General features: G+C 37.1%; 1 protein-coding gene across 1 annotated transcript; it reads right to left on the bottom strand.

The window, feature by feature from the left end:
* Positions 1-3,862: 3,862 nt before the first annotated feature.
* On the bottom strand, positions 3,863-9,920 carry abhd15a (abhydrolase domain containing 15a). The gene is made up of 3 exons (XM_084126074.1): positions 8,817-9,920; positions 5,655-6,007; positions 3,863-4,793 (listed from the first exon to the last, which is right to left on the bottom strand). The coding sequence occupies exons 1-3, from the start codon at positions 9,315-9,317 to the stop codon at positions 4,238-4,240; spliced, it is 1,410 nt and encodes a 469-aa protein (XP_083982200.1). The 5' UTR covers positions 9,318-9,920; the 3' UTR covers positions 3,863-4,237.
* Between the last annotated feature and the right edge of the window lie 8,643 nt (positions 9,921-18,563).

Here is an 18,563-nt window from a genome sequence, read left to right on the forward strand (position 1 = left end):
GCCGCGTAAATAAGATGAAATTTTGTTTGATTGCCTGATATGCATTAATTAACCATGCGTAATGCATTTAAATCTGTTGTGTTTTAGTTATTTAATCCCTCCTCATTGCAACAACCCTTGACTGTAACAGTGGAAACTAATGTCCCTGCTCTTTTGGCCTGTGCCTGGTATATCTGATGGCAGTCAGCAGTTAAGTGTCCACAGATCATGCTACACAGACGTGAAGTTGCACAATGGAAAAAAAAAAAACAACCTGATGCAAGTCTCCACCAGAGAGGGCAATACCACTGGTAAACGTGGCCAGCTTCTCCTTCCTTCTCAACCAGCCGTAAAGATTGCAAAGAATGCGATTCAACCGCGGTGAAATCAAAGTTGGAAGAATGCAAGGTCCTGATCTGGCCCTCTTCAGACAAGCCAGGCAACCTGTCACCTCACATTATTACATCTGCCATCAGTCCTCCTCATGTCTCTGCCCAGGGGACAGGCGTTAACCTGCTCTTCTCCGAGCCACAGCTATTCAGAGTGATTAAAGCAGATTTAGGTATGGGAAGAGAGAAAGAGAGAGAGAGAGAGATACATAATGTCTGTTAGAGAGAGATATCAGCCCACCTAGTACATCTGCGTTATGCACATGCAAAGAATTTGCCGAAGGCTTCTACAAATATTTGCTGCTTGGGTTGGGAAATGGTCACACCTGGGTAGCAGCGACAAAGGTCAAGTCAAATAACACAAGTGTTGCACATCTGCAGAGTCCAGATTACATCAACAAAACACACAAAACATCAGCCAGAATTATGTGGTGTTTAGTTCAAACTTCAGTTTGAAGCTCATTGGGGAAAAAATCTATCCAAAAACGTAAGGTATTCAATGCGGAACATGGTGTGCGGAAGTGGCCTTTCTTACATCTGCCAATGACGGGTCAATATATCCCACTGATGACCCACTAATGATGTGCATCCCGACCGCGCTGCTAATTCACCCCTGTAATGCTGTTGGAGAACTTTTCTGAACTATGACATTACCATTTGGTGAAACCCTATCCTTTTATGCACAGCAGGACAAAGGCATTGATTGTATGAAATTCAAAGCGGAATTTATTTAGGCTACATGTGTCATGTTTCAGCTTAAAAATAGGTGCTAAATATAAACTCGCTTTCCGAGCCAAAATGAGAGAGCTCTGCGTCATGGTAACTGTCACTCATGGCTGCGCTGCTTTTCCATAGTCTCAGGCTGTTTCCCATACTGCCATCTGCTGCTGGAAAACACTTGTGCATGAGTATGCATAGATTTAGAACATGAAGATCTACAGACATTACCAAAGGCACACACACAAAAAAAAAGGTTGTTAGATTAAGCCTTAATGCATATTAATAATGGATAAAACTGCAAACAGAGATAAATATTCACTCAAATTCACATATAACTTTGAGATCATTACAACTGATGTGTTGATTAATGTGGCACTATCTAAATTTGACATGAGACTGCTAGCTAATTTATTGACATGCCAGTGGTTATTGTTAATTAAAACTAAAACTATTAAAAACTGTTTTCGTTAAATGAAATAAATCAGAAATAAATCAATGAAAAATTTTAGAAAAAAAATAGGATTGTCTTGGCAACTAACTGAAATAGGTTCTAAATTACTAAAACTAAAGTAAATTAAAGTAAAATAGAAAAAAATCGAAATAAAATTGAAAAGCGCATAAATGAAAATGAAAACTAAAAATATAAACATTTAAATAATTCAGAATAGATACTATAATAGTATCTAAATATACATAAAATAAATAGATAAAACTAAAATAACACTGTGACAAACACTACATGGCCAAAAGTATTTGGACACTCCCATCTAACAGGTTTCAGCTACCCACATTACTAAGTGCATAAAATACACTTAGTGTGCATGTTAATATCTTAAAGGAATATATAGCTTAAGGTACGAAGTACATTTTTTACACATTTTATATTCTGACATTGTAGGGTCCTTTTCTGTTCTAGCATAATGTGCCTATGCATAAAGTGAGCTCCATAAAAAGTCACAAATATTCAGGATTGAAAAAAAGGCCCTGTTGTAGTAGTTTAAGAACCTGCCAATAAACACCCATATTGATGGTGGACCGCTAATGGAAATGCAGTCCTGGTTACAGACCTGTTCTCAACTATTATCCACTAGATGGCCCCATAAGGCAGTTCTGTAAGGATTCTTGAAAGTATCAATCAATGCATTAAACAGAGCAGCAGATTTTGACTATCACTTTAGTAAACAACAATCTTGCTATTGTATGTAGCAAAATAGAGTTTGCAGTTTCAAACCATGGCAAAGTTGACTGTTCTCAACATTGATAATATGAAGTGTTTCTTGAGCATCAAATCAGCATATTAGAATGATTTCTGAAGGATCATGTGACTGAGTAATGCTGCTGAAAATTCAGCTTGCAGGAATAAATTCTATTTTAAAATATATTCAAATAGAAAACAGTTATTTTAAATTGTAATAATATTTCACAATATTACGTATTTTTGCAGAAAAAATAAATGCAGCCTAGGTGAGCATGAAAAAAATCTAACCAACCCAAAACTTTAGAACAGTTCTGTAGATGCCCATAAATATCCACAGTCATATTACTATAATACACATTTATTAACAGAACATATACAAACAATGCATATTAAAATATTTCTAGGATGATACTAACTGAAAAATTGACATGATTTGATAGTCAAACAAAAAATTATTCAGACACCAGATATCATTTTTAGTAGTGGGTGCAGGACACTATAGTTTGTGTAAGTGAATCATTTTTGGTTTGACTGTATATAGGTTAATTATGAAGAGTAAAGCCATTTTAAGTGCTGCCAGTCAGAGCTGGAGTCTGCAGAGACTGTCTCTTCTTATCATACCTCCTCTCTCTAAGCTCAGGCTCCAGGCTGAAGTTATATTTGGGGCTGCCCAGTAAAAGCCTGATCATGCATCCAATGAACTCTGTGATTCCAGGATCAGATAGCGTAGAGCTTTGTGACTAAATGCACTAAATGCAAACAAATGCTTCAGTTTGGCATTCACTTTTCTGAGTCTGCTCTCAGGAACAGCTGTGGGAGTAAATTAAATCCCATTTCTGTTCCATGCAGTCTGTTGCATAACCTCTAATTCTGACGTACTGTTTACTAACAAAACCTGATTCGCATACATAAACGTGTTTAGCTGAAACCCTTTAATGAAAACTCCCATGTTCACAGATAATTTAAACAAGAGGTTTGACACCATAGACATTACACATTTTTTAAATGGAGACAGAAAACAAAAACAGTGAGAAAAAAAAAAAAAAAAAAATCAGTGTTGGAGTTGTGAAAATCTGCAAAGCTAGCTCCACCCTTGTCAGCTTTCCCTGAAACCTCAGAATGACGTCATAAGAAACCCCAGCAGTGCCGACTGACATTTTACTCCGATTCCACAGGCTTCTCTAACGGCAGACTGTCACTTTTCATTATTGTGTGCACAGAATGTGCTAATGCAAAACATTACTGACGTCAGGGAGAGGCCACTATGTAGATGGTTTTAATATTCTCTAAATTTTGTAATGAAGTACTGAAACATTCATGAGGTACAGAAAAATCATTTGGACCAGTCCCTTTGAAAAAGAAAAACACAACTTCAAGGCTTATTTATATATACTGTCATTCAAAAAATATATATTAATAATAATAATAATAATAATAATAAATATATTAAATAAATTAATAATAATAGTATATTTTTTAATGATATTGAGATTATCATATAAACATCCTAGATAAATGGATATTACAGCTTGTTTTCAGAGAAAATATCTTGAATTAAGTTTATTTTCTGTTATTTAAATTTTCTTTAGTTTGGCAAACTGTTTTTTAACCATTAATCCTTCCAAATTTAGTGAGCCAAAATGGAATAAGAAATTTATTTCAGGATATCTAACTTATCTAACTTAAAACTTTTTTTTAGCAATTTTCTGGACAAAAATCTAATGTTTCAACACTCTCAAAGATAGGCATTGTTCATCTGTTGACAATGATAGTCCAATTCTAAATAGTCCTGAATGTAAATTAGATAATTTGACTCGACTGCTGGTTTTCTTGGCTGTGATGAACAGCAAGTCAGACAAATGGTTCTAATATATCTTTTTCTGGCAGTGTTCTTTGCTTTTTCAGTCTTTCCCAAATCCCAAACAAAGCAGGGGACCCTCTGAGCACATCATCATCTGGTGTAGGACCTCTGCCAGTTGTAAATGGCGTGAATGTTATGCGAGCAGACAGGCAGTCTTTTGCATGTGCTGACGCTGCGATGGCGGAAAGTCTTGCCAGCACCGCTCACACCCCTCCGCCGGGCCGCCAGCTTGGCACGCTCCTCCGCGGCGAAGAAATCGGTGGTGGCGCGAAAGAACTCCAGTAAGGCCTGGTGGCTCCAGACGATCGGGCCCTCGTCTGATGTGGAGAAGCCGCAGTGGCCTCCGTGGGCAGTCAAAAGCAGGAAGAAATGTGGATTGCTCTCAAAAAGCTCTAAGGGTAGCGTGGCCTGGTCATCTCCTCGGATGGGGTCGTCCTGGCTGCACACGCACAGCACAGGAATGGCTACTTCATCTATGTCCCTCAGAGGGTCGTTCCGCTCCCAGTACGCCTCCCAGCTACCAGCTCCCTCCGCCATCGCCCCTTTGGAGCCAGAATGGCAGAACAGCGCCTCCTCCATCGCCTTCAAAGAGCAGCTGGAGAATAAGTTGTCCGTGTGGACAAGCTCCCCGAGCACAGTTTTATACCTGCAGTTTAATCATAATAGAGAAGAGCAGCAAAGGAAGAGTTTTGTTATCATCATCGATTCGAGCAGGCAACCTATTTAGACAGATCACAGAAATCAATAGCACTGGATACGCATCGCCAGTCGTTATTATGGCAACAGCATTGTATTTTAATTTGGATCACCCTGAGCTGATTTATTTTAGAAATACCTTAGTGACCAGTCCCTTTGAAAAAGACAACACAACTTTAATTTAAATAAGCTTTCATTTATATACTGCCATTCAACGCTCCAAAAAGAAAATGGAATTGGTATTTTTATCATTAAACTGCCAAAAGATATAAGGACTAATATTCAAAGAATATATTTTTAATTAAGTTTTCATTTACTTCCTCTTTTTTTATATTTATATGTATTCTTATTTTCTCTTTTTCATACATTTCTTTATCCCACTTTGAAACTGTTCTTGTTTTTTTTTAACCATAATTCATATGAAAGATTTTGTGAGCCAAAAAGGATGTTCATTTTTTTTTAAAACAAAAATATTGCAGTGAAAAATTGCAGGTGACGTGACATTTTGAAAATAGGATTTGATAACCAACATTTTTCTTCACTTTTTTATCATGTTGACATACACATTTAAATATTTTTATACTTGAATGTGATACTTCACCTTTTTTTTTGTGGCATATTTGAAAGTGTGTGTATTGTGTATTTTTGTTGTCACTGATGCCTTGAATTTCCTTCGGGATTAATAAAGTATAAATCAAATCAAATCTAATAAAAATCTTCTAAAATGTTTTAACATCCTTAAAGATAAGCTCAATTCTATAGTCCTGAATGTAAAATGAGATATTTTGTGGAAACAGAGGAGCAACCCTACCTGCTGAGGCAGATTTTTTGGTAAAGCAGGAGTGCCCAGTTGAACGGCCTGGTCGGGCCGCTCTCAAACCAGCTCTGGCAGCGGAAAACCGGAGACAGGCAGGCCGCGGCCGTCACATAGCTGGAGGAGCCGCACTCGCCCAAGTAGGACAGGAGGAGCCCTGAACCAGTGCTCTCACTCACGGCGTAGATCTGGCCCGCCGGCTGCCGGTACCGAATGTAGCGCACCGCTTCCCTCAGGTCGGTCGGGTCCCCGAACTGCTGCAGCTTGACGGTACAGAGCGGTGTCCCGTTCTGACTCCGACGGTTGAAGATCACAGGAAGGTAGCCGTGACTCAGAGCTGCCTCACAGAGCTGAGGAGAAAAAACAGAGACGGTCACAGGTCAGATACAGCCCACAGGCCTCATACTTGTGCATATAAACAAAGATGTTTTGCTTGAGTCTTGTCCACACCTGTAATAAGTAGTCTTGGGTTAAATTAAAAATAAATATTCTAAACTATACACTTTTCAATTCATTTTGAAACAGAGCGTTGCCATAAACTATCTGTTATAAAATATACAGTTATAAATGTTATAAAATATACAGTATATGAGCATACTACTATAATATGGTCATTGCTACTCGGTTGCTGAATTGTTTTAACATCAGGGTTGTGTTAAATTCTGTTACTCGATGGAAGGACCAGGAACAATGACGCCAAATTCCTCAAGTTTCACAAGTCTGAAGAATCCTTATGAACAAACAATCCATCAGAGTGTAAAATATTTTCACATTTTCATATAATCTTTGAGTGAGAAAAAGGTAAATATATTTAGCTTGAGCTCTAAATATCCCCCACCACCCGCCCACACACACACACACACACAATTCTATACCATATTTAATTTAAAAAAAAAAAAACACACACAAAAAAAAAAAAAATCTTAGTTGAATTTAGGCATCACAACATTTGAATGTACAGTATGAAAACTTTATATTAATTTTTAAATTTGTGGAAGATTACAATTAACTGTGTTATTAATTAAGTGTTTTTAAAACTAATTGAGCATTAAATGATGGTAAAAATAATTTAAGTGTAAAAAATAAAGCAATTGAACATGCACAATTAAATACCCCACCTATACAACAATGATAACAATATGTTGTGCATACTTTACCTAAAAATTAAGGATTCAAATCTAGCCTAGAGCAAGGGTTTATAAGGCTCATATGGGACAAATCTGGACTTAAACATCTCCATCCCATTCCTCTTTTTCCATATTACTTTCTGTCATCCTGCCTTCTCTTACTATGAGCAAAATTGCAAAAAGACCAAAAACAAGCAACAGCAATTGCTCTATTCTATTCATGATGGCAAATTACGTATCGGGCCAGGATGCAAATGAATATGACTTAATGTAAAAACAGGATCTGCCCAAGTACACCACAGTATTTTCATGTCCCTTACTTGCGTCAGTACCCTGAACAGCCAGGAAACACACTGCTTTGTGATGTGCAAACTTGGTCCAGCCTCTCGCCTAGTGTGCAATGATCACAGTGTATGTAACATTCCTCTGAATCACACGAAAACACACGAGGTGGACTACAATTCAACCCCAACCAAACCCTTCAAATGTTTCTATTTTAACATATAGACTTACATATAACCATGAAACAGACACTGCCATACCTATAAAACTAAAAGGGAACCATATGCATTACTTTATTGTTCTGTAAAAAAAAGAAGCTGGGTCTGTACTAATTTAAATGTGTTTTTCTCATACACACACACACACACACAAACAAACAAACAAACAAACAAAGTGATTGAGCAATTTATCCCACTGACTACTGGCCATGCAGAAGTGCACTCTTAAAAATAAAGGTTTTCAGTCATGCTCTCAGTCATGCCCTACACAAAAAGGAGAAGTAGAAGAGCCTGCTAACACATTGATTATATTCACAATGCACAGCTAACAAAGTTCCGGTGAACACAGGGTACATTTCTCCAGGAATCATCCACGATGGAGTGTGAAATCTAATTAGTTTACTTTTAAGTTGCCTGGAGCATTAGGTCTGGAACATGGAGTGAGCTCCAAATTGGCTGAGGAGGAATGACTCACTTCTGAATCTGCTACAAAGAGTCAGAGAGAAGCTCTATCATGCATGCTATAATTGCCATAAATAATGAAAAAGTAATGCAGCATCTTCACTTTAATGCAAAACAGTCAGGGTATTCACATCACCTTACTGTACCCCAGTTTCATACTGTATTCTCAAGACTAATTTGCTCCTTGCCTCTTTTATCGTTTCAAATTCAGACTGTGCATAATGCAGCCTCACTCAAAGTACATTTATTAACTCTTTCTGTACCGTATCAGTTTCACCTGTCCTGTTTGTTAAATATGACCCCATACAGAATACATTTATCCTGGACAATATACAGATGATAATGGTTTCATATTGTTTAGCATCAAATGCACGTTAGCTGCCTGGAAGAGCCTGGAAAAAATGTGTGTGTGTGTGTGTGTGTTTATAAACAGTGTGTTTATAACCACTTTCAGTCTTTCCCCAGAAAGATAATTGGAATTTTCAAATCATGGTTGCTAAATAAGGACTACAACAAGAATGCGAGTTTACCATTTACCAGACATCCGGTAGTCTTTATGTAGCAACTTGTTATAAACAATTTTGCACAACAAAAAATCTTCAAGTACTGTTAGCCACAGATTTGAAAAAAGAAAAAGAAAAACATAGGCGAATTAGCCTTCTGGATTGGCCAACAAATCCACGTCACAACAGTAAAGATCTTTAAAAGTGTTTAGGAAACTGCTGCCAACATTTTTGTTGCCACGTAGTGTTTTAGGTGAAAATTTTATCCAGTGGGTCTTTAGCCTCATTATAATGGCAAAAATATAGAATACCCTTCAGCCATATTCGATTTAGGTATTCACTCAGCTGCATAGCACACTGAAAGGTCAAAGGTGAAAGAACATAATTGGTTCAATAACAATGGGCAGAGTCAGAGAACACACACACACGTTTTTTAATATATATATATATATATAGGCCTACACACACACACACACACACATTTGTGTTTTTCGATATTCTCAGAAATTGTTAGTCTGTTTTCAATATAAAATAATATAAAATTATCCAAAAAGGCAAGTAGCCTACCTTTAACACATTCCTGGTGATTTTCCCATAGGAGTTGGGAATGATAAGCAGAACGGGACTTGTGGAATTACTGGAAGTCCTGCGCCTTTTGTGATGTGCTGCACCAACAACAGCCCAGTCTAACGCCACGAGTCCATCATCACTCAACTGCAAATGATCTCGGATGAAATGCACGGGACAGTCAAACGGCCACAGAGCACCGTAGACAGTTTGTAAAGACGAACTCATTCGCCAGTTCCATTTCGGTATCGATAACGACTTGCAAAAAGTCATGCAATGTTTGAGAAGGTAGTTTGCCAGTGCAGAGGGCTTGCATATCAAAGCGACTGTGGCTGATTCACCTTGTCCCTCGAGTTTCGAGTCGCATCTCTCCGCGGATCTTTTGCTCTCGCGCCGTGGAAGCAGCAGCGTGGAGTGACTCTCCGCTCCAAAACACTTCACCACTGGCCAGAGTATGGCCATTAAAATCATAAAACAAGCAGCACCAATCCATTCCAGCATTTGAACGGCTTTTGAGGCTGCACAAATAGCCTATACCTCGAAAAGCTTCCGATGCTGGCTTAAAAACAGCAACTATCAAATCACATAAGCTAGTCAGTTTAGTGTTAATTGAGAACACACTGCACAGGTAGCCTAAAAATGAATGCAACCTCTGGTAGCAAGAATTTAAACTTGAAAGTTTTGATGCAGGGTGTTTTTTATCCTCACACCCAACAATTCGCCGCTGTTCTCCAAGGTGGCACGTTTTCTCGTTATCAAAATTTATGTCAGAATAATGAGCTTTGTTGCCGCCATAGTTCAAAACGAAGCTCCCTCGCTGCCTCCTCTCTTTGTGCTCCGTCGGATTATGCAATAGATCCACTTTCGCAGTCAACTCTTCACCTGCATCCGCCTGTCAGACTCATGCAGCGCGTCTTCTGGCATTTTTTTGTCCTCATTTCAGTGGTGTGCCACGGAACAACAGCTATTGTAATGAATGATTGTCAGATAGTTTTCTGTGCAGAGTCGCATCACACACTGGCTCGAATCCGTGAATCATCCCTGTTGTAGAGAAGGAACGCCCTCTCCAGAAGATGTTATTCATCTGCAAGATACTTTTAGGCTGATGCTGTAATAAATGACTTACTTCTTTTAACCATGTTTCATGACACGTTGTCCTAAATGCTTGGATCATTAGCTTTTAAATAAATTCAACTCTTTTAGGGTAGTTTAAAGTTTTACACATTAAAAAATGCGCTTTTTAAACATAAATATTAAAATAAAACTATTAAAACTAAAATATTACAACTTAAATGAATTGAAAACGAAATTTATAAGGTCTTCTAAAGTCGTTTTACTGTGCATGGAGTGGGTTGCCTCATGGGTGTCGCTTGACATCACATGATCAGCCGTTTCACATAATTTAGTTAGGCTACTATTAATGTTTATTTATTTATTTATTTTTTAGCACTTTTAACCAGTGTTAAAATGTTTTACAGAGCATACAAATTTTTACAAAACAAGCTAATTTAACAATATAACAAACACAATATGCATAGTCACAACACGGAGTGACAAAACAAACCGTTCTTCACAAATCAAGGACAAAATGCTGTGACATCAAATGCTGAAAGCAAACACACTACGGTCACAGCCAGGTCACAGCTTAGCCAGTTAGTGAAAATGGGTCAAATTTAATTACTAATTAACAAAAACATACAGAGTGCACCTTTAAAAATGATCTGATTCACTACGTAATCATGAAAATCATAAACTGCACACAAGTTATCAGTACGCGGAAGAATACAGATATTTGAATTTTGTTACAACCATTGCTTACAGTTTTGCTAAGATGAAAATGCAGTAGTTTACACTAGTTTTAGAGAGATAAAAAGGTTACACAAATTGAAAGAGGTAGTCAACTGCACAGAAGTGCTTCTGTGATATCCACAGAAGCACCTTATATTCAAGCATATTAGCTTTATGTGACCCTTTAATGCATTTAAAGGTAGTCTGACTCTTAGTAGCAGAGAGTTCAGATTTTGTAACTGCATTATGGCTGAATGATTGGGGGGCACAACTCCAGCTGGGTGTGTTGCCTAGTCAGAGACTGCTGGCACCACTTGAGCTATTGTTCTCAGTGTATTCTAATGCCTTCATAATAGACACTGAAATGGTCCATTAATGCAGCATGTTTTATATTTAGTGCTGCAAACCAAGCATCAAGATTACAGGGGCCATGTGACATTAAGCTTTGTTTCTTTGACATTAGGGCTTAAGCTGGATTTCTACATGCAACAAAATCTGTTTCCTCTCACATTTAACTTGGTCACTCCAGCGTGATTGCTGCTTTCATGTGGAACAGGGTAAATATGGAATGGGGATTACACTGTATTGTGTGGTGAACTGTTATGAGATGGAGAGATTGGGTCAAGGTGCATATGTGGAGCTGTTTGCATTATTGTTGCCTAACATATCCTTCATTTTCATGCCTCTTCAAGTCTTGATTGTGCTTTTGGGGTCTAGTAGAATAGGTTTTGATGCTTGAATGTAGAAAACATTTTTTTTCTCACGTTACATTGTTGCAGCACCTCTCTTCTCAGTCTGTCAGTAACGCTCCGTTTAGGTCTGGTCCCTTTGAAGCTCCTCCTTCTGAAAAGTGCAATGTGCTCTGATTGGTCGGCTGGACCAGTGTGTTGTGATTGGTCAATGGCTTCGAGCGTTTCGGAAATGTTATGCCTCTTCTTATCATAACTGCTTTAGATCCAGGGTGGAAAAAACAGCGTCTCTTGGACATGGCGACAACACACGCAACTTAACCAGGCCTCACCCAGTATTTTTTGCATATGCCTTATTATTTAAATAGGGAATATTGTGATGTGTATGTTCTTGGAAGAAAACTTGAGACTAAAAGAGGTGTTTTAGGGAGTTAAGAAACACATGCTTAAATTGAGAATAACTCCGTGCTTTGTAACTTTGCAGATCTTTTATACGCAAACAGCAATATTACACACTAAAGAAAGTTGAAAATGTAAATAATAAATAATGTAATAAAAATAGTGTAATAAATTCCATTGTTTGATTTTAAGGAAATTTGTATTTACCTTTTGTATAGTAACATTTTTTAGTAGGGTGTATGTCCAATGTAAAAACTGGATCCAGAAGCAAAATCAGCCGAGAACCAATGGTATAATATAGACCTCAAGGGACTGTGGCAGGATGTATAAAAACATTGTATTTTGGGAATGCAGGTATATTATACAAGTTTTTCCACAAGTGTCACACCCACACAGGATTCAGTGACAATGAAAGTGTCCATTTGCTATGCAGGAAGTTTCTCAGAATAATCTTTGAAAAAGAAAAGACCGCCTGTGATTGCCTTGGGTGGACAGTGAGGAAACAAAGGATCCAAATGACAAATGGGGGAAAGGTTTTTGAACAGCCACGACCTTCAGGGCACAAATCCAACAGTCTGATCCCTTTGCAGAGGCCTGACTGTATCACATTCTCCTTTGTGCCCGCTCGCCCTCCTTTATGATTCCGATCTCCCTTGTATGTGATTGCGATAACACACACCTGCACTCACTGGGCCATATAAATATGATGAAAGCCTTCTATACTAATGTTTTTCCACTGCCATTGCCCATTAAGGGAGCTGGGAAGGGCTCGTCTATAGTGCCTTGAGTGCTGATTCCAACTGAAATACTAAAATTGAATCTAAGCCTGCATAATGGCTTGAATTATAGAGAAAGTACAACCGCATTCATTATAAATGAGAAATGTCCTGCTCAGGCAGCTGATCGTTCAGCAAAGTCATGCAGATTTAATTCACACTGAGTTGAACCTGAACTGAAGAAGCATTTAATCTTTCCGCTTTAAAAAATGAAATTAAAACATGCACTGAGTCAACAGAAATGTTTGCTTTGGTGCACAGAAATGAAAGAAGAATGAAATAAAAAGGAAGGAATGAGGAGGTTTAGTTTGGATTTAACCAAGCGGTGTCACTATTTTATTTTATTTTATTATTTTAATCTATTGAAAATAAAGATGTTGAAATAATGAAATGAAAAAGAAAATAAATATTAAAAAGTTTTTAAAAAATTATAAAAAAGTAAAATGATAATAATAATAAATAAAAGATACATTAGTGGATCAATTATTTATATATTTAATAAAACAGAATACAGTATAGGGTTAATTTAGAGGCAAGTAATATAAGTAATACAAATAAGTAATAAATAGGCTGCTCATCACAGGTGGTGCATATTGACATTGTCATGTCTCCCTCTTGATCACTTTGGTAACTCAAACCTGACGCCACTATACAGTACATGCACATGCCATAAATCAGTTTGCCAGCAAAAGTGTCTAAGCACCATCGTTACAGTAAACAATGAGTTATCTCCATTCCTCCACTTGTATATCACGCAGCTGGTGTGCTACACATGTTTATACATGTAATGAAGTGCTGAAGTAGCTCATAAATTAGAAGAAGAGGTAGCATATTTCTGCCGTCTTCATCTGGTTTCTCATACTCTGAACTCCTCTGATCATAGACACTGTGACGTCAACCATCAGACGCACAAGGCTGCTTTAGAGGAATGTAAATAAACATCTCCAGTTGATAAGCAGAAACTCTCATTCTGACCCACTGCTCTGTAGGCCTTGCTCTGAGTGAAGGTTGCAGAAATGTTTAGAATGCAGCAGTGCTGCCAGATCTCTTTAAACTGTCTGTAGAGCAAAGGTCTGGTTATGGCAGAGCAGTAGAGCATGCAGGGACAGGCCCTCTTTGCTGCGGTGTGTTTGCAGACATGTTGCAGTGTTAACCGGCTTTGGGTGAAGGTAAATGTGAGCATCTCACTATGGTGTGTGAGGTATTTTAACGCTTGACCACATCCTACTTGGTGCTCTTCCTCATACACTTCCTGTTTCAAAGGACCAGCCATATTCAGACAGGTGCACTGAAGTTTCGAAGGCTTTTTTGGTCCGCTCCTCTGTAATCTCATTGGGTGGGTGCGGTGTCAAGAATGTGAACTTGTTCAAAGTAAAGTTGCCGCACGTTAGTTTTTACAGTGGTGACTCATTAATGGAGTACTCAGATACAGATCAAAGTAAATGTCAGGATATTTTTGCAGGTCTCAGCATCATTCATTCCTCCAAATGCACGGATATTCTCACTTGTGACAGATAATGACCATGAGCTTCTGTACATGTTGCCTGAGCTTCAATAAGCAGACATAAAAAAAAAAGCAGGATTAAATGGAGATTCATGTGTTTTCTTGTGTAAATAGCATGTGGTGTACAGGTTCTAAATAAGTTCCTATTGAAGGTGATATGTTATCTGTAGCTGTCTTACCCTGTACCTCTAGCAATCCTAGCTGAGGTACTGCAGGAGGCTGCTTTGTAAAGGTACTGTGGTTCAGATATCTGTGGAAACCAAAGACATCGAGCAACAGCAAAAAGCAGAGCGGATGTTTTCGCATGCTATTCATGGGGATTTAAAGAGTCACAAAATGTCAGCTGTCATGCAGTCTGGTGTCAGACTGTAAAGTGAGTGATTAGCAGTGGTGGACGAAGTAATCCTGTACTTGTGTTTACTTAAGTGTTAAAAGTTAAGTACTCTTTTCATATTCAAGTTGAGTAAAAGTACATATACTTACATTAAATTAACTTAAGTATGAAAAGTCAAAGTACTAATCAACTAGGACAATACTTCTTTATTTTTTTTGCAACTCAAGTGAATGTCATTAAACATCATTAAAACCTCTGTTTTCTGTATGGAAAATGAAGATCTTAAAAGCTGATATTGTATGGGTAGGAGGATGTGTTAATTTAATTTAATTTAATTTAACTTGAAAAAGTGGTGAAAAGTGAATAACTGCAGTAAAAATATATTATGTAAAGTAATAAAATAATTTATATTACATATAATGATTTCATTATTATTAATTGCATATTGAATACACATTTCATTTAATATATTTAATAATTTATGAAGTGTATATCTAAGAATATATCTTATATTTAAAGGGATAGTTCACCCAAAAATGAAAATTCTGTCAGTAATTACTCACCCTCATGTTGTTCCAACCGCGTAAGGCCTTCGTTCATCTTCGGAACACAAATTAAGATATTTTTGATGAAATCTGAGCCCTGTCTCACTCCTCCGTAGGCTGCTAGGTGGCCCAAACTTGCTGGCCCAGAAAAGTTATTAAAGAGATCGTTAATATAGTCCAAGTGACTCCAGTGGCTCAATCTTAAGTATATCAAGCGACGAGAATACTTTTTGTGCGCAAAAACAAACAAAAATAACGACTTTATTCCACTATTCATTTCCTTCTCTCTGGGCCTCTAGTTGGTTCGCGTAGTGTTTTTGCGCAGCGCGTCTGTGTTACACGTCACCACGTAGGCTCACTATTGGCCGACGCTGGTCATGTGTGTGATGCGTGATGACGTATAACACAGACGCTAACACTACGAGGCCCAGAGAGAAGGAAATGAATAGTGGAATAAAGCAGCCACCTAGCAGCCTACGGAGGAGTGAGACAGGGCTCAGATTTCATCAAAAATATCTTAATTTGTGTTCCGAAGATGAACGAAGGACTTACGCGGTTGGAACAACATGAGGGTGAGTAATTACTGACAGAATTTTCATTTTTGGGTGAACTATCCCTTTAGTAATTAAAAATAATTAAAAATATTACTGTTACTGTACTCATTCACTTCAAGATAATTCGAAATCGATTATAGTCTTGTATATAAGATTAAATGAAATCCCAAAATACAGATTTTGAAAGTCAAAATACTTTGTTAGTGTCCACCATTGGTGGTTAAAAGTGTTATTTCTTTAGCCTGCCCTGCATAAAAGTAATTTTTATTGGGGAATGTGTGAAAATGTGTTATGACGATATGGCAGCATTCAAGCCTCATGACGTACTCATTCTGGTTCTCTCTCTCTTTCTGAGTCTCTGTTCATGAAGAGAAGATTAATACACACCAGAGTGATGAATGCGTCTGATGAGCCATGGAGCAGCAAGCCACAGATCAGGTCTCATTACGGCTGCTCTCCTCCAACACCCCTCACTGGGAAAGAGCTTCAAGAAAAAGATCGATGGATCACGTAAACCTCACAATCATCCATCACAAAACAAAACCTTGTTTGCTTTTGTTGCTATGGTTCATCTTTGAAAAACGTAGCTGTACTTCCTGTCAGTGGTCTTTGTGTGCTGTGAATGTGTGTTAAACAGAACACGACTCTGTGGGCAAGTACACACTGAATGAATGGGCTGAAAAGGGTACTGTTTGTTGTACGATTCTGGCCAAGTGGACCAAAAGACACAAAAGGAGAGACCGAGATACAAAAAACACATGTCTGGAAGTGAGAGACAGAAGGTCGCCTCTGTTGATATGCACTAAAAACCAAAACTTTTTTGATTAAAACTCTCAAATATAAAGGTAACTTGTGCACTGTATATACACAGACCCACATCATGATCTAAAGAATCTTTAAAGTGACAATTTGTCAAAAGTTACTCTACCTATAGGCAACTCTCTGCCAAATCACTGGGCCTGGTGTCATCCTGAAGTACATGTTCCAGCAAACCATCCATTCCTTGCAGTGTTGTAGTGGATTGCATTTCACCAAAGCAGAATCATGAAGTGCTGCTTGATGGTTGTTTGTCTCAATTGTAGCACAAGAGCAACCCAAAACCCATGTGCAACCGAAAGCAAAATTTCACTCTCACTTTGATCCTACTTTAAAGTCTCTTTGTGAATGCATTGTGGGATAGCTCAGATCAATCTTTCATAAAAGCAGAAAAGATTAAAACAAAGTGCAGCGAGAGCCAATTAAATGTGACATAACACAAGAGAATTTAAACTCAACCACTGCTTCTCTTTTCACTGCCTCAGAGTGTGTTTTGGAAACTAAGGGGTTAGTAAAAAATCTCACAAATTCGGTTGTGCCAAGAGATCTATTTCTCTGTGGAAACTAGAACAAATCAGTCTGCGCTTCAAAATCAGTTACAAAATGTGTGCAGACTGATAAAGGGAGCTGAAATGAGCTGTGACTGATTGTGTGTGCGTCTGTGTCCATAACCTCATAATCTCAAATAAATACTGCCATCCAGCTGGCTTGTGGAAACTCTCCTCTTTAAACAAGGTTCATTCTTCATGACCTCCATGCTTCTTCTGAATTTATCAGAGTCGATCTGGTTACATTAGGTCTGTAGTGGAAGGTCAAAGTGGAAATAGTGTTTAAGAAATATTTGACCCAATATTTTAATTATTTCTTCTCTGTAACATATAGGCAGAATTTAAAAATGTACCTTTTTAAAAATGAAAAAAACAATAATTTATGTGTATATATTTAAAGTACAACTAGAATTACTATAAAAATGCTATAAAATTATTTTTAATTTTATTTGTAATTGTAAAGCATTTTAATAGTAATATACAGTGCAATGCATAAGTTAATACACCCATGCTAAAGTTGACTAAAAAGAGGAATAAAAAATCATATTTTGGAAATTGAACTTAATGCCTTAATTTAAAAAATTAGGAAAAATCCAACCCTTTAGGACACCAATTTTCTTTGTGAATGAATAATGTATCGTAAATAAATAAATGTTCTTCCTTAAAATACATGGTGCATAAGTGTGTACACCCCTATGTTAAATTCCCATAGAGGCAGGCAGATTTTTATTTTTAAGTATTTTTTTTTAATTAATTTTTAGGATACTATGCATCCTGATAAAGTTCCCTTGGCCTTTGGAATTAAAATAGCCCCACATCATCACATAGCCTTCACCATACCTAGAGATTGGCATGGAGTACTTTCCATAAGATCATCTCTCAATGCAAATCAAACTAGCTTTTAGGCTAACTGAAATAAAACCATGCCAATCTCTAGGTATGGTGAAGGCTATGTGATGATGTGGGGCTATTTTAATTCCAAAGGCCAAGGGAACTTTATCAGGATGCATAGTATCCTAAAAATTAATTAAAAAAAAATACTTAAAAATAAAAATCTGCCTGCCTCTATGGGAATTTAACATAGGGGTGTACACACTTATGCACCATGTATTTTAAGGAAGAACATTTATTTATTTACGATACATTATTCATTCACAAAGAAAATTGGTGTCCTAAAAGGTTGGATTTTTCCTAATTTTTTTAATTAAGGCATTAAGTTCAATTTCCAAAATATGATTTTTTATTCCTCTTTTTAGTCAACTTTAGCATGGGTGTATTAACTTATGCATTGCACTGTATATCATCTAGTTTTATATATATATATATATATATATATATATATATATATATATATATATATATATATATATATGTGTATGTATGTATGTATGTATGTATGTATTTTTTATAATGTATTTTTTTTATTTCTATTAATTTGAAACTATAAAATATGAAAATATTCAAAATAATATTTTTTTCTGGAATCTAGTGGAGTCAAAAGTAAAATTAAATCAAACAAAGTAATAATGCCAAGCTCCAAAATGACAAATATAAAATATAAAAATATAAAATATGAAAGTGACCCACACGACCCATGCATTATATTCCAAGTCTTAATTCAAATGACATTTTTGCGAAACAGGCTGAAATTAAAGCCGTCCCCTCCACTGTAGTTCTCAAATCAAATGAGGTGTCAATGCTGTATGTGTGACATCATGGTGTTTAATCACAAGACACATACTAATCAATTGTGTTTTGCGGTCATTGGTGTTGGTTTGCCATTGATGTAGTCCA

Source organism: Abramis brama (genome assembly GCF_963993115.1).
Source record: "Abramis brama genome assembly, chromosome: 10".
Lineage (NCBI taxonomy): Eukaryota > Metazoa > Chordata > Actinopteri > Cypriniformes > Leuciscidae > Abramis > Abramis brama.

Coding starts and splice junctions, on each gene's coding strand:
- abhd15a (XM_084126074.1), bottom strand. CDS start 9,317: ATGCTGGAATGGATTGGTGCTGCTTGTTTTATGATTTTAATGGCCATA. Junction 6,008..8,816: donor TCACCAGGAATGTGTTAAAG/GTAGGCTACTTG, acceptor TTTTCTCCTCAG/CTCTGTGAGGCAGCTCTGAG. Junction 4,794..5,654: donor CAAAAAATCTGCCTCAGCAG/GTAGGGTTGCTC, acceptor ATTAAACTGCAG/GTATAAAACTGTGCTCGGGG.